Source organism: Lissotriton helveticus, chromosome 10 (genome assembly GCF_964261635.1).
Source record: "Lissotriton helveticus chromosome 10, aLisHel1.1, whole genome shotgun sequence".
Taxonomy (NCBI): Eukaryota; Metazoa; Chordata; class Amphibia; order Caudata; family Salamandridae; genus Lissotriton; species Lissotriton helveticus.
In genome coordinates this window covers 1,113,701,018-1,113,724,008 of record NC_136071.1, presented here as the reverse complement: position 1 = coordinate 1,113,724,008, position 22,991 = coordinate 1,113,701,018, and the positions used below count along the sequence as shown (strand labels likewise).

Here is a 22,991-nt window from a genome sequence, read left to right as displayed (position 1 = left end):
CCTCTTTCCTATTTACAACTATCCTAACGAAAACAGTTATTAACATAAAATAACATAAAGTAAGGTATCTTCAACAAATTAATTTTTTTGAAAGTATCATTACCAGCATGCAAAAAACACCACAATTGTAGTTATCTGCAAACACATGAAATACACAAATGCTCATCTCAGAATGCTTTTCTATCATGAAATGTTGAAGTCAAACCTGATAACTCCATTAGGTCCATTGCAATCTGCGGCTGATAGCATATGGAGAGTAGTCCGTTGATCTGGTATGTCGAGTTGTTGACCACAACCTGGGATAGTGCATGGGCAGGAATAAACAGTTTGTGGCGACCAATATGTCCCATGGTTGAGACATCTGTATAATGAGCTAGAACAGGGGGCAAATCAAGTTTAACGTTATTAAAAAACATGGAGAGTGTGCAAAAATGCAATATTGGCCAATCGATTACACGTGCATTACACAACAAAAACTACATCCCATTAACTTGAACAGCACGTAGCACACTGCTGCGGGAACGGCCACGTGGCGCTTGGCAAATTTAAGAAACATGGTAGGATTAAGTGATTTGCACGAAGAAAGGATAAGAAATCAAGTTTAACATTATTAAAAAACATGGAGAGCGTGCTAAAATACGACTGGTCAATCGATTACATGTGCTGTGCATGGGGAGGAAGCAGCACGTGGCGCACTACTTAAATAATGAAAGGCGGCAGGATTAAGTGATTTGCCTAAAAACAACAGCTACCAAGGTAACTTATTCGATATACAAGAGCTGGAAACCTTGCTAAAATACACTATTGCCGAAAACATTACTTTTGCAATGCATGGGGCACGTGACGCACTACTTACACGAGAAAAACTACATCTCATTAAGTTGAACAGCACGTAGCACAATGGTGCGGGAATGGTCACGTGGCGCTTGGCAAATTAAAGAAACGCAGCAGGATTAAGTGATTTGCACAGAAACAATAGTTACAAAGTCAACTTTAACAATATAAAAAAGCAGGAAAGCGTGCTTAAAAACAACATTGTCAAATCCAACAAAAATTTGCATTTACGTGGTATTTAAAGATCGTTCAGATTCATTATTTTAATTACTCTTAAAAAAAAAAAAAAGAAGCTCCCCTACGAAGAAGTGGATACGAACAGTATTAATGGCTGTGACTGCGAATAGTACAAGTTCGAGAAGGTTGGCAGGTTATAAATGCTTTGCAGAACGATGATAGGTTGAGCACGGTGTCACTGGGTGTGAGAGCTGTGATTGGGCATGTTGTAATTGAGCATGCGCCAATAAAACGAAATACGTTAGGGGTACTTAGCCAGACGGTGGGATGTATTGTGCGCATGCGTAACATTAACACGCATACGCTACCACAAACTTGCATGCGCAAAGTGAAGGCAACTCCTAGGGGGTAAATACACAGATGGAGTTCGGATGTCGTTTGAACACCGGCTCCTGCAGAAGGCGGGGAGCCGGTGGGACAGTGCGGGAATTGGAGACTCTCCCACACTCCTCAACGGTGACGGCCAAAATAAATTTTTTAAAAAGGCCGTTTCCGGGGAATGGGGTCCCTGGGTCCTTGAAGTGGCTTCAGGACGGGGGCTATGTATCCCTCCTCCATAAAATAAAAATATATAATTAGCCATGCCCCACGTGAAAAGGGGGAGGGTAAACGCACCCTGATGATCTAGGTCTGCTCAGGGGGTCCCACAAGGACCCCCCGCGCCCCACTTTCTTTTTGTTTTTGGTAAAATCGCGGGGTGCGCGTATGATCCGCGCATTCTAGCGCTATTAAAAAAAAAAGAACCGCTGGCTTCCGCGCGTCTTTGGTAATTTGCATTTGGATCCAGGATTCACCCCTGAGTAAGAAAAGGTAATGATAACACTATTTACCTTCTAAGTGAATTTTCTTTCATAGACTAACATTGAGTGGTTTCACTTGCAAATTCTTCCAAGTGTGGAGTTTTGGACCTTTAAAATATTCACCTAAAATATCCGAACAACGAATTCCAATTTACTCACCTGTTAACAGGATAGAACCCAGTGCTGCATCTTTTAGCCCAACACTGACCCTAAAAGTAGTTCTAAGCATACTTACAAGTAACTTGTATTTCTTTCTATAGGAATCCCCTTCCTATAAAAAAAATGTAATAAAGTTAGATTTGCGGGTCAGGCTCTAGGGGATGAGGGCCACCGGGCCCAAAAACAGTAAAAGGAAGGGGGCACACAATGTAATGTATTTAAAAAAATAAAATATCTAAAAGTAATTAGTTAAAAAAAAAATAGTAAATCAGTATCAAAAAAATAAATATGAGAATAAGTATATTTAAAAATTGTCATTTACAAAACCTTTGAAATTCATTGAAAAAAACATAGGTTTCAGACATGTTATAGTTAGGAATTAGCATTTAAAAAAGCTTTGAAATTCACTGGAAAAACCATAGGTTTCAGACATGTTATAGTTAGGAATTAGCATTTAAAAAACCTCAAATTCACTGAAAAAACCACAGGTTTCGGGGGTGTTATAGTTAGTTGGACATTTCACTCGTACAAAACCATTGAAATTCCCCTGTTAGAGTTAGTTGTACTAACTATAACTCACGCGCCCGCAATCCACTGCTGATGATGTCACGTATTACATCATTCATGACATGGTCAGTGACATCACTGATGACATCATCCACGTGACAATCTGGTAAATCTTATCATTCACTAGTATAACTTTTTAACACTCATTATAAAATATGAAGTGCCATACTTGAAAGCATTGATACACCAATACAAGTTTCTAAAAAGCCACTTACTGATTCCTAGATCTACACTCGCATCTAAACACTTACCTATAGATTCACTTATACATGCTAACCAAGATCAATACAACAGTTTTAAATATACTTATACACCTACATCAACATTACACACCAGCTCGCATCATATCCACTTATGCAGTCATCCTACTCACTTATGCAACCAAGTGATCATACTTATATTTACCAAGCTACACATTTACACAAAGACCACTTTATTTATTCATGTAGATAGTAACTCATACTTAGTGTGTTATAAAATAACTATTACAAGAATAGTTATCCATACATTCACTCATACAATCACTGAGTCTTATGTATACTTATTGATATTCAACAGCTGTCACATACACTGCCTTTTGTATTTCTAGTTTGTTGGACATGCATCATTGAGCAAATTCAAGAGGTCAAACCTGCCTGAAACTTGCCTGGGGAAAATGCCCAGTAAATGACAGGCCATGCTTATTTTGGTGCAGAATCTGCATTTGATTGATGTGTAATTTTTCCTTACTCCTCCATTGAAATATATTCTGCTTGACATTTGTTATTTTATATATGGGCCTGAACCCTGTGACTTCATGGAGAGAATATTCTTATTTTAACAAGTCATATTGTACTTTAGGAAGCATTTTGCATTTCTATATGGAATTTAGTTGTTCAAAACAACAGCAGTTAGTCAGTGATGCATGTACATTTCGTTACTCACCTATACAGGCAGACACATACATAGCATGAGAATAATATAGTAAACTTTCAAAAAGAAACACTAACCCTCACAAAATTGCGTTGTCCTTTGCAGTAGTAACTCTAGAAGCTTGAAATGGATGAGTCTTTTTTTATTCAATTGCGGGTATGGCCTAATATAAAATGTGTACTCACATTAGCCGTAAAAGACTTTGCTCAACAGGAAGGCTGCAGATTAGGATTGTAATATGATCAATGAGTTTGGTCAAATATTTTGGGCCGGGGCTTTGTAAAGCTTTGTACAAGATGTAGCAGGGGTGGACAAGAAAATAATTGATGCAGATTAGAAATAACTTCAAGCATATTTACTTTTCATGCCTCAAGAAATCTACTCGCCCACTCGCTATGGCGAGTCATATTTTATCAGGGCAAGCTATTTTTAGGTTCTACTGGCTCATTCTGGCGAGTTGATAAGGAACTGTTCATTAAGACAGTGAATAAGCAATAAAGATGTCTTAAATCTTGTTTTTCTTTGTCACATTTGCTCTATGTTCAGAGAGAGCGAGAGAGAAAGATTACGAGTCAGTTTGTTTTACATTTACTTTTCTTTCTCTGACTGCAATGTTAGAAGGTTTTGGAAAGTGACTTGTCTGACAGTCGTGCTGTACAAAGTGTGTGCAATGAAAGGCTGTAGAATGTCAGTTTTTTGTTCTAACACAACAGTCAAGCTAACTGTATAAACATTTTGTAATATAGTTCAGTAGTTATGAAAGCACATTTTTTTTATATGACGAACAAAAAGATTTGAATAGGCTAAAAGCAAATCAGAACATTTTATTTGGTGATGTGCAAATGAAAAAATAATTTACATGAAACCCTATTTCTACTGATTGTTCATACAATATTTAATTTTATCAGTAAAACTACATTAGCGGGAACGTTAGTAACCATTTATAATAAAAAGTATAACATGATCTGAGAAATACTCCTGCCCTGAATGCAATACTATTAGTAAAATAAGAGGCAAGTCAGGGTTCTTGTGTACCCTACATGTGGGCTAGATTCTAATTATACATGGAGCAACTATTTAGTGTATTAAATGAAACAAAAGTGTGTTTGTACATCAGAAATGCTAACGTCACACATTTGAAGGTTTGTACAAATGTGTTAAAGGAGTAAAAGGTGGCACTATAAAATAAAATATTTTAAACCAGTTTAAGGTTCAAATACATTATCTTTAGGTCGAGTAGATTATTCAAGTTACTAGATTTGCATGGCAAGTAACATTTTTATGATTATTCGAGGCCTGCTTTGTGATCAGTATTTTGTAAAATGTTATTATTTGTTTCAGGTGTTATCATGCTGGTTGGTTGGCTGCAAGGGAAGCAAATTCTAGACATGTTTACAATTGGTGTAAGGTAAGCCTTATTTATCCCATATACATTTTACAAAATAATGTGGCATTTCAATTAATCACTGAGTGAACATTACTTTTGGCATCTTCTATTTTTCCTTGAAGCATTTGTTTAATTTAGTTGCTATCATATTGCAGTGTGCATACATATAAATAGCAAAAAAAATGCTTATTGTAATATGTACATTGTGCAAAGCTGTGGATACAGTTGGTGCCCTTCATGGTTCAAATAATTGTCTATGTTGGCCGCCCATGCAAACTTTCTTCTGAGAAAAGGTAAACATATTAGAGAGAAACATTTTGCTAGCTAATGACACATGCATTAATAATATGCATGAATTGAATCGCAGTCTGATACCTTATTACTTTCCTCAACTGATTGCCACAGAGATCTTCGCTTACCTGACCAACAAGCCAAGTGAAGTTGAATACAATTTTTGAGAACACTCTCCACTTATCACCAATTAATCCCTGTTACTGTCCCTTTATAAAGCATTCTGGACACCAGGTCACCTGCCAGCAAGCTCCTTCAATCCAAGTACCAATCTGGCAAGAACTGACCACACTTCAACACTGACAGTCACAGTTGACTGTATAAAACCAGTGCACACGACCATGCCTGTATGGTTCAGATGACAACACAAGTTCATAATAGAGTTAAACTACATCGCCAAACACCCTATCATTTTTGCTCTCTTTTCACTCTTCCCTTATAAACGACCCTCCCCACCCCTTTCCAAAAAACACCAACAATTCTATATTATGAAATATCTATTGGTTGTTCTAAATCTTAATTAGGCTGGGGCATACATGGGATTCTGGAGCAATTGATTAACCGCTTCAGCGCGGCGCGAATTTTCGCACTGTGCTGAGCGTTCTATTGAGCCTATGGGCTCATGACGGAACGGTTCCGTCATGAGCACAGCTCAACCGACGCTCATGACGGAACCGTTCCGTCATGAGCATCGAAGGGGTTAAACAAGAAACATACGTAAAAATAGGTTTTTGTAAACCACAATGATATATATATATATATATATATATATATATATATATATATATATATATGTGTTGTGAGAAGGCTCAATAAACTGCACTGAAATTCTATCCTTTTGTGGTGGTCCGTTCCTGGTGAAGGAGTTCGCTTTTTCAACTCAGGATTTGATATATATATACCATCCAGAAACAAGAAGGCAGACCCAAAGATAGTGCAGATGTTGGGTTTATTCAAGAACGCCCGCACCACCGCCATAATGCTCAGAGGCCTTGATCACAACCCGTTTCAGAGGTAATTTTTTCCAATTTTAAAGTGACAGGGCAATATACACGTGGGAAAAGCATAATGGACATAGAAGTTACACTATGAGCATGTTCAGTGAACCCATAAATATACAGCTTGTATTTGGTATTCCAAGAGTGCAAAATATGCAATAAATATTAATATTGTCATAAATATCCAAAATGTACAAAACATTTAAAATATTGAATTATTCATTTATTAAAAATATTAAAAACATTCTAAATTTTGCACATCAGCCTGACAACCTACACAATTCGATAGCTAAGAGGTATTGATAAATATAGACAGTATAAGCAAAAAATGTCCCAGTGTAAAATTGTTATAAAATTCATCATACAACAATATATACATGTGACTTATTAGCTAATAGACAACATGTATCCTACTAGAAGATCGGTCATGAAACCTCACAAGTGCCATAATAGAGCACCCGGTCACCCTGCCTACAGTAATACCAAAACGATAGGCTGTATGATGGTTGAGACCATTGTATCTAATGGGTTTAAAGGAAAGAATTCTGCCCAAGTGGGCCAGTAATCATGTGTAACCTAAAAAGAAGTGCAAAGTGCAAGTGCATAATAAAAATTGTGCTCTAACCATTTTCTGATTTACAGCCATAAATCAAAAACATAAAATCATAAAAAAGAAGTAATATACATTTCATTTCATTTCAATTCAAAAGGGGTGCAGCTGACGCCAGCTGAAAGATACTGGGTATGCGAACAGTAAAATGTAAAGATAGGTAAAGAAATCTTCACTGATATTAAGACCATAGGGTGTTTTGCTATTGAGCTCTAAAATGTATTTGGTTTCCAATTTTCTGAGGAGGTACTCACGATTGCCACCCCTTCTAAGGGGCAAGACAGTATCTACAGCAAAATATTTCAGATGTATATTGCTGTTGTGGTGATCCTGAAAATGTTTTTCTACCGGATACGTGGCATCTTTGTTGGTGATTGCCTGCATGTGCTGGAGTACCCGTTTGTGGACCTGCACCTTTGGTGATAGCAACAGGTTTAGGTATGAATGGGGTGGTGTATGTTTTTGTATTCACTCCCTGTTTACAGGCCTTACAAATAGCACACTTGTAAAAGCCTAGCCTGCTGCTAAGCCAATTTTTGGTCATTATCTCCTCGGGTCTGCTCCTTACCAAATCATTGCTCATAGAGCGCGCTTTCCTGTAGGAAATGCTTGGAGGTTTTGTTAAGCAACTACCTAATACTGGGTCATTCAATACCAGTGGCCAATTTTTGTTGACAATTCTACGGAGGATTTTATGTTGCCGATTGAATGTAAACACTAGTCTTGTTGGTTCTGCTATTGATTCTTTATTAGAATTGGCCTCAGAGGTTTTTGGCAGTAATGTCACTGAGCGCTGAAGTCTGTTGGCCTTCTCCATTGCTGTCTGAACTACCTCTTCCGAGTACGCCCCTTCCATGAACCTTTTCATGGAAGGGGCCTGCTCTGCACATATTTACGCGTCCGCCTGAGACGCTATCACAGAGCACAGGAGGAAAAACCGGCAGTGGCGAGGTTATTCTAACCTCGTTGTGGGCTGCAGGCACTGTCTTCGCGACCCCTGCTTATTGGATACCTGCAACCCGGGGCTGAGGCGTACGAAGGGGAGCGGAGGAGGCTTAGCTGTGGACAAAGCAGCCGAAAAATACGGAGCATGACATTTTGCTTTGTTTTTATGGACTCACTTTGCTCTGTTCCCGCTTTCTGCACAGAACTCTAATTTGATCCCCCCAGCAACAACCCCCACGGTCCACTTACAAGGGACTCTGGGACCTGTAGTTTTCCCAGATGCACGGGACACTACACAGGTGTGCTGCTTTAGGTTTTCTGGGGGAGGTGCAGACTCGTGACACCGAGTTCAAAAGAGAGGCGGGACTCGCAGAGTGATATTCCTGTGGAGGCTTTGGGCGCTGACGAAGGCACAACACCAGCCAGAAATGCATCCGCCAATTTCCTGAATAAAGCCTCCAAATATATCCCCTTGGGTCTCTGTTTTCTCTTTTTTCGGAAGGAGCCTGCTCTGCACATATTTACGCGTCAGCCTAAGACGCTATCACAGAGCACCCCGCCTCACCTTGGGATCGGACTTCACAGGCTTGGACTGTTCTCAGTTCAATTTTTGCTTCACCAGAGTTATTTGGTTGGTCCTAATCCCGCCCCAGAGCACAGGAGGAAACACCGGCAGTGGCGAGGTTATTTTAACCTTGTTGTGGGCTGCAGGCACTGTCTTCGCCGCCCCTGCTTATTGGATACCTGCAACCTGGGGCTGAGGCGTACGAAGGGGAGCTGAGGAGGCTTAGCTGTGGGCAAAGCAGCTGAAAAATACGGAGCATGACATTTTGCTTTGTTTTTATGGACTCACTTTGCTCTGTTCCCGCTTTCTGCACAGAACTCTAATTTGATCCCCCAGCACCAACCCCCACGGTCCACTTACAAGGGACTCTGGGACCTGTAGTTTTCCCAGATGCACGGGACACTACACAGGTGTGCTGCTGTAGGTTTTCTGGGGGAGGTGCAGACTCGTGACACCGAGTTTAAAAGAGAGGCGGGACTCGCAGAGTGATATTCCTGTGGAGGCTTTGGGCGCTGATGAAGGCACAACACCAGCCAGAAATGCATCTGCCAATTTCCTGAATAAAGCCTCCAAATATGGGGGGGGGGGGGGGGGGAGAGAAAAGAGGTGTGTGTGTGTGTGTGTGTGTGTGTGTGTGTGTGTGTGTGTGTGTGTGTGTGTGTGTGTGTGTGTGTGTGTGTGTGTGTGTGTGTGTGTGTGTGTGTGTGTGTGTGTGTGTGTGTGTGTGTGTGTGTGTGTGTGTGTTCGTGTGTGTTCGTGTGTGTTCGTGTGTGTTCGTGTGTGTGTGTGTGTGTTCGTGTGTGTGTGTGTGTGTTCGTGTGTGTGTGTGTGTGTTCGTGTGTGTGTGTGTGTGTTCGTGTGTGTGTGTGTGTTCGTGTGTGTGTGTGTTCGTGTTCGTGTGTGTGTGTGTGTGTTCGTGTGTGTGTGTGTTCGTGTGTGTGTGTGTTCGTGTGTGTGTTCGTGCGTGTGTGTGTTCGTGTTCGTGTGTGTGTGTTCGTGTGTGTGTTCGTGTTCGTGTGTGTGTGTTCGTGTTCGTTCGTGTGTGTTCGTGTTCGTTCGTGTGTGTGTGTGTTCGTTCCGTGTTTCCCCTCCCCATTGGACACATCTCTTCTGAAGTAAGACTCTACAAAATGCAATCACCAGAGTAGCAAGAAAACGTGGACTTATATGGTTTCCAAAACTTTCACTTTGTTAAAGATCACCTGTCTGTGTTTCTGCAAGATGCAAAACCTGTCAGGACATCTAAACCCTCGGATAACTTTAGCATCTGACCCTGATTGGGAGACATATGCTCCTGCTTCTTTGACTACTGTCTAATTTTTTCCTCTGATAATGGAATGTTTCTCGATGTCTTGGGAAGAAGAGCAGCATGTGTAATTATTTATTTAAATACTGCTCAGATAAACTCATCTGTCATTTTAGAAGCAATTCAGCGAGGTACAATAGTCCAGTCTATTCTTCGTTTGAGCCCTGGTCTGCTGGTATTTTTTTTTATTTGAGCTACAAATAAGCTGCACCTTACAAATGTATAAAATAGGGGTTGCATCAGAACATGTTCCTGAGAATTGATCTTCCAGCTGTTTTCTACGGCAGTCTCTGGGATCTACGTGAGACTTCTGCATCACCTACTACCATTGCCCCTCTCGACACAGACAGCAAGCTTCTTAAATGATACATATCTATTTTACCAAGATGATAGCCAACTGTTGTCCACCTCCACTAAAACATTTTGGGAGCTGCAGGTGAGATTTATGAATGACTTGCCTAAAGAAAGTAATCATGATTTCTTGGGGTGGTTCCTTGTATGAAACCAAGTAATTGAGGCTGCAGATCACTTCGGTTGATTGTTTGCATTTATTCGCCTGGGCTGCCTTGAGGTAACCTTCATGATTCCACCTCACTTGCCGCCTGAACTATATAGTACACATAAAATACTAAATGTCTATGTTTCTAGCTCTACTTTATTTGGAGTTCATGCAGATGACTACCTTCATAACATGATGGTTGAGCAAGAGACTGACAGTTGGTAAGCATTAGAGGAGAGAATTTGGAGTGTAAAAAGACCATAAGCAACAGAGTCGTACTGAAGAGTATGCTAAACATCCATATGTTTCGTTTCATTACCCTTCTGTCTTCTAGCTCACTGAAGAAGATACAAAGAAACCATCTGTTAATTATGGAGGTTGCCAACAACTGCTAAAACAGCCAATTGTGCCATTTGTTTTTCACACACAAAGGAAAAGTGTCTTTACTAACTTGCTACTTTCTGATTCAGAAAAAGACACCAAAAGAAGAATTCAGACTTCTAACCTTAAATAAGACAACAAGTAATTCATAAAAGAAGTGTTCAGTTTGTTGACTCTCCAACTAGTCTCCCCAATCATTTCTCAAGAATATTGATGCTTTCATATGTATATCAATACAAGCTATAGTGAATTATGTCCGGGTCTGCTGACTACCAATACAAGGTCCTGCCATTTTAACTGAACTTACCTCTTGACACGTTTTCAAAGTACATCTTAGTTGTGACAGCATATCTCAGGAAACCCATCTAGCCAATTAACGAACACATTGTTAGCAGAATTTCATTAACTGCAGCTGCTCTCTTGAAACATCTAGGACCCACTTACATGAGGCGCACTGTCGCACAGGCCCTCATAACCAGCAGACTGGACAATGGCAACGCGTTCAATGCCGACATTTCCTACCAGCTCCATCAAGACTCCACACCATCCAAAATACAGCCTCCAGACTCATCTTAACCCCTTCGCTGCTAGGCCTTTTCCCCTCCTGTGCTAAGCCTGGCTATTTGGGGTAGTGTGCGCTTAGGCCCCTGTAACTTTTTGACCACATAAGGTATCGCCAATTTTGCGTCCTTTTCTTCCAACATCATGGGGATTCTAAAGGTACCCAGGGTTTGTGGATTCCCTTGGAGGGGTCCCAGAAATTAAGCAAAATACAGTAAAAATTTAGTTTTTTTCATAAAAATGGGAAAACCGGGCTGCAAATAAAAGCCTCTGAATTTTTCCTGCAAATGTTATCAAAAAGGGTTTGTGGGACTGAAATCACCATTTTTCCAGCTTTTAGGGAATGACCGTGAGAGAACCAACATTTTTCACACAGTTTTGGCATTTTTCTGGGACAAAGCCTATTTTTGCTATTTTTAGTTGTTTCAACCTCCTTCCAGTTAATGGTAAAAATGAGTATGAAAGCAATAATGGATCCTGGAAAGCTATACATTTTAGAAAAGTAGACCAAATTCTGAATTCAGAAAGGGGTCATTTGTCTAAATCCATGAAGGTTTCTTTATAGAAACTAACAGTTAAATATTGGAAAAATTGAAAAACCAGCCTTTTGTGTCAACGTTTTTACCTGTATCTTCTTGTAATTATGACAGCTCATTGAAAGCAATATACCGTTACATCGGGTGGACCTTCCTGGTTGTGGGGATATATAGGACGTGTAGGTTCACCAAGAACCCGACGAACCCAGAGCCAAAAACTGAGCAGCAACTTGCAATGGTATTTTATTATGTACCGGGTATAGAGCAATTATTCTTGAAAAATGTATACATGGAAAAATCGGTATGAAAGACACCTATGTATTTCTGAAATGGGTACAAATTATAGAGTTTAGAAACAGTACATATTTGCACATTTTCATTCATTCATTCATTTCCTTTATTTCGGTCACTAGGACCATAAAAGTATACATAAAACATCAATACATTAAGATTGAACAAACCATACAATACAGAGGATCACAATCTCGAAATGTTTGAGTTCCAGTTGGGGACATTAAAGTTGGAGGATAATAGAAAGGGAAAGGAGGGCACAAAAAGGTGGGAAATGGTGCAGAGGGAGTCAATTCATTTGGTATCAGACTAGTCATAAAACAATAAATAGTTAAAACTTCCAGATTGTATTAAAACACATTGGTATATACACTATTATACACGGAGAATAAAAACAGAAAATGAGGTTAAAAGATGATACCATGTAGCGTTAACCACTGCTATGCACTAATGTCAGTAACACATCTCTTTAACAGTTTTTGGATACTGTTTATTTATCAATGAAGCCTCTTCTCTTTCGCCACATTATATTTAAAAAAACGGGAGACAGCAAAGACAATGGGATTGGATGTATCATATTTAAGGACTCGAAGAGCCTCCCTGCAATGCTCAAACCCCAGGTTCCGGCAGAGTTGTATTAGCCAGGAGCGCCGTGCACCCTGATATCCCAGGCAGAAAAAAAGAACATGCAATTCAGTTTCCTCTTGGCTATTGCTTGCAGGGCACCCATGTTCAAATTGACCAGCCCATTTTGCAGTAAAGGCGCGCAGGGGTGAAGTGCTGTGTCTAAACTGCACATTAAGTTTCCTAGCTACTTGTGCAATAATGTCGTCCAGGAAGGATTCAAGTTTGTAATTATCCTTCACAGTGAGAAACTGGGTCGTGAGGGTACCTATTTTTGGGTTTGTATAAATATTCTCTAACTTTTGGGCACAATAGTTTCTCGGTATTGTAGCTCGAGAAACCAAAGGGCATGTCTCCCCTGGGCTGCTCCACAGGGTTGGCATGCCTAGTTTGATACATTCATGCTTTACATGTGCAAACCAGGGAACCTTTTTAACTAGACCAGGGTAAGATAGTAATTCAGCAGTTTCTGCCTGGAATGTTACTAGTTCTTGGGTCGCCCACAATCTCCTCCAAAATGTTAAGGGTCTTAAGGCAATCTCATCTTCGATCGGGGGATGCCAAGGTCAAGCGCAAGGGTATTAGCGGGGTACTAGCTGGGAGGCCCCCAATTTGCCTGAGGAAACTATTCTCCACCACTATTAAAGTAGCGGGGAGCAGTGTCCCCAGAGTTCCGCCCCGTACAGCGTGGCTCCCCTCGCTTGCGCCCTATACATCTCGATTGCCGGGCCGATGGGTTTGGTTGTAGATTCCCTCACCATTTTGGCTATACAGCCAGCAATCTGGGCTAGCTTGAGCTTGGCTTTATCTATCTGGGCCACCCACTCCATATCTTCAGTGAGGGTAACACCCAGGTACTCAAACACAGGGACCCTTTCCAATGCTATCCCGTTTAATTGTGGGTTGGGCCGCGTTTTCCTGGGCGGATTGATAATCAATAGTTTTGGCGGTATTTATCTCTAACCCCCTGTTGTTACAGAATACCACAAACCTGTCCAAAAGCCTCTGTATGCCCATTGGCGTCTTGGACAGAAGGAGGGTGTCAGCAAACATCAATGCTGGCACCTTGATGTTTGCTAGCTTAGGGGCATCGTTATCTACGACCTCTACAAGTAGCGGGATGAGTGCGTTGACAAAGAGGCAGAACAGGGTCGGTGCAAGGACACAGCCCTGCCTCACACCTCTGTCAACTCGGAGCCTGTTGGTTAATACTCGCCCCCTACCACATCTTAATTGGGCATAGGTGGCCTCATGCAGCTTGATGAGCAGGTCAAGTAGATAGGATGGGATCCCCAGATCCCTGAGGACCCCCCATAGTTTGGATCTGGGCACCAAATCAAATGCCTTTTTCAGGTCCACGAATATCAAATAGAGGCTGCCACCCTCTATTGATACCGTCTTCCAAGCGATCAGTTGAAATCTGAATACTTGGTCCACAGTGGAGGTGTTTTTCCTGAATCGGGCTTGATAAGGGCTAATGATATCATTCTCCCTAAGCCAGCCCTGGATCCGGTCTAATATTACCTGTGCAAACAGTTTTTGGTTAACATCGATCAAACTGATCGGTCTGTAGTTTACAGGGAGTAATGGAGAGCCCTTTTTAAAGATTGGGACTATTTCTGCCCCCGCCCACGTATCTGGTATAGGCATACCGTTCATGATGGCATTAAATAAAACCCACAAGTAGGGACCCCAGATAGAAGGTTCCTCGCGAAACAGGTCCCCGGGCAATTTGTCTAAGCCGGGTGCTTTTCCAGCTGGTAACTTTTCTATCGCTAGAGTAACCTCTCGTAATGATATCCCGGCTGAGTCCTCAATTGCATTTCTGGGAGCTAGAACTGGTGGATCCTCAGTACAACTAACCACAAAACATAGTGCGCCCCCTGGTTTTCTTTTTGCATCCTGTATCGGGTTAACTGCATACAGGGCTTGGAAATGGTCTACCCACATTTCTGCTGGTAGCTTTGGTTCCCCCGCAGAGTTGCCTTCCTTACTGCCCGTTCTAACTATGGCCCAGGAGGTTTTCATGTCCCTGGCCAGGAAGGCAGATTTAATACCCATCCATTTATCTTCTTCCCAGGACAGTTTATCACTAGAAACAACTTCTTTGTACTGGGCCCTCCTAGTTTTGGTCAGGGACTTATCTTTCCTCTTGATAGCCGCTAGTAGCGCTCGTTTGGCCTTACCGCAGCTGTCATTGAACCACTTATGGGTTGGCTTTTGTTGTGTTTTGTTTGGGCGAACAGTCAGGTTTAGAATGGCAGCTAAGTTGTTAATCAGCTTCTTGTGGAGTGTTGCAACCAAGTTGGTATAGGTTGGGTTATCCCTGTTGAGTGGGGCACTACCAAGTTCCTGCAGAGTTGGGATAACCATTTCATATAGTGCATGCAACTTCTCAGGCGATTGTTTAATTATTCCCCACTTCCTTCTTCTCCTGTTGTTAGTGAGGTTTAGCCTATCTTCCAGAGGGGCCTCTGCAGGGATTATGCCTGAGTCTGCAACCTTCAAGGATAGAATCAAGGCATCATGATCACTATCAACTCGTGGGATGACTTTAAAGTCATTGTCCCTAAACCAAGACATACACTCTACCAAAATATTATCTATGTGGGAGACCTGACCAGTTCTGTTAAATATGGGCTTACTCGGCCTGTCCGAGGGTGTGCGCCCATTACAAGCCCTCAGGGAGTGAGTTAGAAAAATGGCGTTAGTTTGGAGTACTAGGGGAGGGCAAAATGTAACTAGTTTTCCTTGGTGATCTGGTATAGCCCACTGCAAATCCTCCTCATTAGAGATAGCATCATTGGCACCTAAAAGGGGTTCGAAATGGCAGTTTAGGTCACCCCCCACTATTAGACGCGAGTCAGGGGGCACCATTGGAATATAAAGGTTAAGCGCCTCCAGGGTTTTCGATTCCTGTGCCTAGCTCACAGGCCGAGAGTAGATGTTAATAATAGCAAAGCTTAACTTAGAGGGAAAAGTAAGGAGTACCGCTTGGATGTCAAGGGGCAAAGTATTTAGTGTGGTAACAATACACCCCACGTGTGAAGCTACCAAAATAGATAGTCCTTCCGATGGTCTTCCCCTCTCACTGGTAATGGCTGGTATGTTAAATATTACAAAGCCAGTCCTAGCATGGTCCTCACTTGCCCACGTCTCCTGAAATTAGCACAGATCAAACTGATCCACAAACGAACCCCACTCAGGACAAGAGAGTTTGCCCTTATACCCTCCATATTCCACGATAAGATCTTAAGATATTTACCCTCACTAGAAACTCCCTTCAGAGGTGTAGTTGTATTTGGGGAAGGGATGATCTTTACGATATCAATAGGGAGGTTTATGTGGTTGGTTAGTGGGGTCTCAGGTGGGAAAGAGGGGGGATTGGCATGGCAAGGTCCCCTCCTTCAGAGTTGGCTGTTTGTATGTTCCAATCTCGGAGCTCATCGCAGCTGGAGGCATGCGCGAGATAGTCCCTAGTCTTGTCAACACAACCCTTTCTGGTTGGTCATTACTGCTCCTAATGGAGCCCAAACCTTCTGGGGTTGATAGTCAGTCAACCTCTTCCAGTGGGCCAAATCGATTGTTAACCGGCAGATCAAAAAACAAGGGTCTCCCGGTAAAATGTCTGCTGGGCCAGAGCCGTCCCTCGTCCCTCTGTTTGGTGTACTCTACGGAGGGTCCTGTCCTATCAGAATTGGGGCAGGTGAAATAAAAGTGATCCAAGGGCAAAGCTCTCACTCCAGTATGGGTCTCAGCCTGGGTGGTTCTAATATTAAGTACAGAGCGTACCACCTGGGGTTTTTAAAATTAACAACCACACAGTCCCCAGGCGTAGTTTTTTTTGTTGGTCCCACCCAATCCACTCTCCATACCATTAAGATTTCCCCTGCCCTCTCATAAGGAAAGCGCCTATGGGATGCCAACCAATGTAGAATCTTATTCCTAAGTTCCAATTGTGACTCCCTCTGAGAGCCGTTTAAAGGAGGGACCCCAGTTAGAACTAGTATATAGGGTAGTGATTCTGGTGGGAGATTTATCCTTTGCAAAACAACATCCCCTTTACCCCCCAACTCTTTGCTCCTTGTATCTGGAGCCACCCCTGTACAACTGGTTAAATGGGAAGAGAGGGCCATTGACTTGCCACTCTCTGCCATTACATGGACTGGCCTCGATATGGGATTTAGAGTGCGGTCCGGCCCGCAATGAACAACCAGGGGATGCAAGCTAGCACTAGGCCCTTGGCTATTGGAATGACTTACATCGGCATTATTAATGCTTGTAATCACCTGCCCATCTGGCACCTCCATGGAGAAGTGTGGATCAATGGTTAGAGCGGCAGACCCTGATGCAGAGGTTTAGCCCGGGACCAGGGTTCAATTCCCCGCCTCGGCGGGTCTTGGGCCCAAAAATTCCACGGACCTGATAATTCTCGCCCCGGTGCCTATTCCAATCATGGAGTCCCACTCTGCAACTCTGGGCAATAGTTTGCTTAATCTCCACAACGGCCCCCACAACGCTGAGGATGCCTGGCCTCCACCTTGGGGTTGCCCAGGAGTGGACACCTCACAGGGAAAGCCAGGATGGGTTCCGCAGCGGTATTCGTACAAGCGCCTTGAGACCCTTGCGGGTGAGTAGTGCGCTATACAAGTATCAATTTACAATTTATACGCGGGTCCAGATTGGCATGTAAAGACCCCCACTTAGCAGTCGGTTGTCTTACAGTAGGGCCAGATTGTGTTTGTCTCATTGTTACCAAGGATGTCAAGGATTTTAGTTGCTCTGCTAGGGGTTCAACCTCTTGTCTAATCAAGTCGCCAAGTTGGTTCAGAAGATCTGCTATTAGTGACTTGACCCAAGCTGGATACTTCGATGGAGGAGCTTGGACATGTGCGGACTCTACTCGAGAATCCCGTTCGTCAAGATCTTCCATCCCTAGATCACACCCCATTCTTGCCTTCTTCTTAACGGTCACCCTCCCGGCTGTCTGCTTACGCTTCCCCTTCCTTCGGGTACCCATACCCTCTATTACCACTGAAGTAGAATCTAGTGCAGTGTCCACCTGAGGTAGAGGAGAAGTAATCTCTTCTTCAGGAGCTACCTGCACACTAGGAGCAGTAGTTTCGATGGATAGTTCAGGTATGGGTAGAAAGAGATCTGGGGTAATCGAGAGACACCTTTCAGTTCTTTGGATTTCAGAGGTGACAACGCCTAAGGCCCTTTGTAGCATTTTATCAATTGATGTCTCGGGAGGTGCGGCAGATTCAGACGTTTGAGCCCGGGTGGCCTTCTTTTTAGGGTTGCAAATGTACTTCCCCATTTCGAGGGGGTATTAACAGAAACTCCCCTTAGACTGGGTACTAAACAATTCCCGCTGTTAGTTGACAATACTGTTGAACCGTAGCACACCACGGAACAAAGACAAACAAGCATTTACAATGCAATGGTCTCGGCATCATTAAAGGTAGAGTTATTGGCATTGCTTATGACATTTTTTTTTTTTTTTTTTAAATCTTCAATAAATGGCATTGTCATTTACATTGCCAATAGCTTCGACTCGGTTCTGGGATTGGTGGGTGGCTGGTATTTTTGGCATTCTTTAGAGGTCGGTTATCTCGCAGAGTGGCCTGTACGTTTGGAGTAGACCAATGCATTTAGAGATAATTATAACTCCTTGTTTTGCAAAGCACTATATACCACACTTGTGCTGTTTTCTAAGCGCTGTAAATAACAGATGCTACTTTACGCAGTTTATGGTTTATACTTGATATTGGCTGGTCTTGGATAGACTATTTGATGCACCTGTGTGCGTGTTTCGTGCACAGACGCACGTGCTGAAGCGCATAGCCATTTGTTTGGTGTACAGTTGCCCACTGATTGCCGTCTCGTGGCTCTCGTGTTTTGAGGCACCCTGCCCATGCAATTAAAGAATTTTCTCAACAAAAGTGATTACAAATAATTATGCGGAAAATGTGGCAAAAACCACATTCGCAATCAAACATGCGGTTTGGTCATAGGTTGCTAGGACCAGCACTTAGTGGTGACCGTCTCGACGCTGCTGTGTGCGGTCGCTCCCCAGGCTCCCTGCTCGGGCTGGTATCGTTGTGCTGCGCTCCTCAACTAAACCTGCTGCTTCTTAATACTGCCTCATCGCGATCAGCTTTGCATTCATTAATACAGAATCTCAGGGCGTTTTTGCCAACTTTAGCACGATAATTTTTCCTGACGCTGCTGTAACGCTAATTATCTGAGTTTGCCTCACCTGATCAGCATATAATTCATAGTAGCGCATTTGCATACATTGTGTCATCGTTGCATTGATCTTTGTGGCTGTGTTTATTTCACTTTCCTATCCGCTGCCATTTTGTTGTTGTTGTCCCTGCAAGCCCGTCCTCTAGAGCCCGCCCCGCCTCCCACTGAGCCTCCCTCGCCCCTCCCCCACCACCCATTTATGACAGATGCCTTTCCGCGCAGCGTTCACGCGCAGCGTTCACGCGCAGCGGTCGCGCCCCAGTTGCGCCGAAGGTAAGCCCGTCTGCGCCCGTCCGCGCCTGGACCGCGCCCAGCGCCCGTCCCCCGGCTCTATGCCGCTCCCAACCCCCCAGAGTAACTTATGATGCCGCTACACTCCACGCCCTCAACGCCGGACGCACTCCACTTTGCTGTGAAGCCACCCCAGGACGTACCCACGGCCCATTCTCCTGCCTCACCTGTAAGTTCAACTGCGTCAGGACCCTCACCAAACACACTCCCTCCACACACAGCTCCGAACCCAACGACTTGAAATGCATCCTACTAAACACCCGCTCGGTCCACAGACATGCAACCGAACTCTGGGACCTAATCGACACTGCGTCACCTGACATCGCCTTCCTTACTGAAACATGGATGAATGCATCTTCCGCCCCCGACATCGCCATAGCCATACCGGACAATTACAAGATCATTCGAAAAGACCGCACCAATAAAAAAACTGGAGGAGGCATCGCCATCGTCCATAGAAACACCATCAAAATTACAACCAGCTCTGACGTCAATCTTGCAACCGCCGAACACCTCCACTTTCAGATCCACACCGACCCCAGAACCACACTTAGAGGAACCCTCATTTACAGGCCCCCAGGCACCCGATCTCAATTCAGCGACGACATCACTGACTTAGTCAGCCCGCACGCCCTCGCCTCCGAGAACTACATTCTTCTAGGAGACCTCAACTACCACCTTGACAACATTCTCGACAACACCACCACCCTTCTGGACAACCTGTCCAATCTCGGACTCAAACAACTTGTTGACACCCCCACTCACATAGCCGGACACACGCTCGACCCTATCTTCACCTCCAGCAAGCACATCTCCTTCGATCATACTACAGCCCTCCACTGGACGGATCATAGCTGTGTTCACTTCAGCTACAAAACTACCCTGACCCACAACCGTCTACAACCCATTCCCCGAAGAAAATGGAACAAAATCACCACCGAACAACTCCTCACATCACTCAGCCAATACACTCCCACCCTGGCAACGGACCCAGACCTAGCGGCCACCAACCTCAGGCAATGGATTACCCACAGTGCGGACGAACTAGCACCCCTGAAAAAACACCAGTCGAAACCATCCAGCAAAAAAGCTCCCTGGTTCAATGATGACCTTAAAAAATCCAAGAAGACATGCCGCACCCTGGAGAAGAATTGGAGAAAAGAACCAACTTCAGACAACATGACCACCCTCAAGACAGCCACCCGCAAACACCACCAACTGATCCGATCCGCCAAGAAATCAGCACTTAAGGACCGTCTCGACAACAATTCTCATAACAGCAAGGAACTCTTCAATATCATCAAAGAATTCACCAACCCTCCCGCAGCATCCAACGACATCACTAACTCCCAAGACCTTTGCGATGCGCTATCCTCCTTCTTCTACAACAAAATTGCCGACATCCACAACAGCTTCAAGAATACTCCCAATGACCAACTCACCCCACCCACTTCAGATCCCACCCCTCCAACTAACTACCTCAACTCCTGGAACCCAATCACCATTGAAGACACCATTCGCCTCATGAACTCAATCCACTCTGGCTCACCTTCTGACCCCTGCCCCCACTTCATCTTCAACAAAGCTGACTCCATCATCGCTCCCCAACTCCGCGATGTCATCAACTGCTCCTTCGACTCCGCCACCTTTCCAGAAATATGGAAACACGCCGAACTCAGCGCCCTTCTGAAAAAATCAACAGCAGACCCCTCAGATCTGAAAAACTACCGACCCATTTCCCTCCTCCCTTTCCCGGCCAAAGTCATCGAGAAAGCCGTCAATAGCCAACTAGCAGCCTTCCTTGAATCCAACAACTCCCTGGATCCCTCACAGAACGGCTTTCGAGCCAAACACAGCACCGAAACCGCCCTCATTGCGGCGACCGACGACATCCGAGCACTCCTGGACAACGGTGAAACAGTGGCCCTCATTCTACTCGACCTCTCCGCCGCCTTCGACACTGTCTGTCACAACACCCTCATACAACGCCTCAACATCGGCATACAAGGAAAAGCCTTGGACTGGATCATCTCATTCCTAGCCGGGAGAACACAGAGAGTCCGACTCCCCCCATTCTACTCAGAGCCCACCGAAGTCATCTGCGGCGTACCTCAAGGTTCCTCACTCAGTCCCACCCTCTTCAACGTCTACATGAGTCCCCTCGCCTCCATCGCACGTCAACACAACCTCAACATCATCTCCTACGCCGACGACACCCAGCTTATCCTTTCCCTCACCAAAGACCCCAACACCGCCAAAAACAACCTTCACGAAGGTATGAAAGAAGTAGCCGAATGGATGAAACAGAGCCGCTTAAAACTCAACTCAGACAAGACGGAGGTGCTCATCCTAGGATCCTCCCCCTCAGCTTGGGACGACTCCTGGTGGCCTTCCGCTTTGGGATCTGCGCCCACACCCACAGACCATGCACGTAACCTTGGCTTCATTCTAGACTCCTCCCTCTCAATGTCCAGACAAGTCAACGCCGTATCGTCCTCCTGCTTCAACGTCCTTCGCATTCTCAAAAAGATCTTCCGCTGGATCCCCCTCGAAACAAGAAAGACGGTCACCCATGCACTGGTCACGAGTCGACTGGACTATGGCAACACACTCTACGCCGGAATTACAACAAAATTGCAGAAAAAACTCCAACGCATCCAAAACGCATCAGCAAGACTCATATTAGACATTCCGCGCCAAGAGCACATCACCGGTCACTTAAAAAACCTCCACTGGCTTCCCGTCAACATAAGAATTACTTTCCGCCTTCTTACCCACGCACACAAGGCCCTTTATAATCTAGGACCCGAATGCCTCAACAACCGACTGTCCTTCTACTATCCCACCCGCCAACTAAGATCATCCAATCAAGCCCTCGCTGCAATCCCGCGCATCCGAAAAACCACCATGGGTGGCAGATCCTTCTCCTTCCTGGCTGCCAAGACCTGGAACTCACTCCCCACCCACCTCCGCCTTACTCAGAATCACATCTCCTTCAGAAAAGAACTTAAAACATGGCTATTCAATAAAAAGTAAACCCTTCCCTACAACGCCTTGAAACCTTTCCCTCCAGCGCCTTGAGACCCTCTGGGTGAGTAGTGCGCTTTATAAATAAATGAACTTGAACTTGAACTTGAACACCAGCATGTTTTCTAAACACTATAAATAACTGGTGTGCCAGTCTGTGCATGACTCTGCCCCAGCCCTGCCAACCTTCAATTAAACCTTGAGAATCCTCAAATGCCAGCTGCCCTCCGTCTCTGTGTTTCTTCAAGGACGGACTGGGGCCATGACCTCGCCACACAAATACCCATCCCAGCGTGACCCTTCCCTGCCCCCGTTTCTTATGCCCAGCCTGGGCGTCTTATGTTCAGGGGGTCTGCTGGTCAGGGGTGTTAGCGGCACTTAACGCTCCCATAAATAGAAGCCGGTCACCCTGTGAAAGAACGCAAGGCCGCTCGCTTGTGACAGTCGCACATGCCAAGACTCGGAGCGTCTGGGGGTTCAGGCGAGGATAGGCCGTGTGTCTGGGTAAACAAACCTCACGAGAGAAGCAGGGGAAAGATGTGACATTTGGATACATTTGTGGAACCAGGTGATACCTGGTGAAATTTCGGTAGCGCCACTTGAACAAACTGTGTGATCTTGGGCAAGCCAGTTTCCTGATCTTCCCAAATCTAGAGCCCTTAAAATCTCCACAGTCTCAAATTCCTCTTCAGAAAATGCATATTTATATTTAAAGAGAGCAGTGTCATGCCAGACAGCTTTGTACAGTCGAACATAAACAACTGAAGCGTGGCTGTCAGATTCAAAGTACCAAACACGGCAGCCTGGGGTGGGGTTCAGTGCCTTCTGCAGAGATCGCTCTCTTCCCCCCCCCCCCCCCCCCCCCCCCCCTTCCCACAGAGAGGCCATTGAAAGTAGATCACAGCCTCCAAGAGACAC

General features: G+C 44.3%; 1 protein-coding gene across 7 annotated transcripts in view; it reads left to right on the top strand.

The window, feature by feature from the left end:
• The window catches only part of ATP2C1 (ATPase secretory pathway Ca2+ transporting 1), a 912,406-nt gene that overhangs the window by 449,645 nt on the left and 439,770 nt on the right, over positions 1-22,991 (top strand). For all 7 annotated transcript variants that reach the window (XM_078663878.1, XM_078663881.1, XM_078663880.1 and 4 more), the window contains exon 11: positions 4,851-4,917. In XM_078663878.1, coding sequence (XP_078520004.1) covers positions 4,851-4,917 — 67 coding nt within the window. The remainder of the gene's footprint in view (positions 1-4,850; positions 4,918-22,991) is intronic.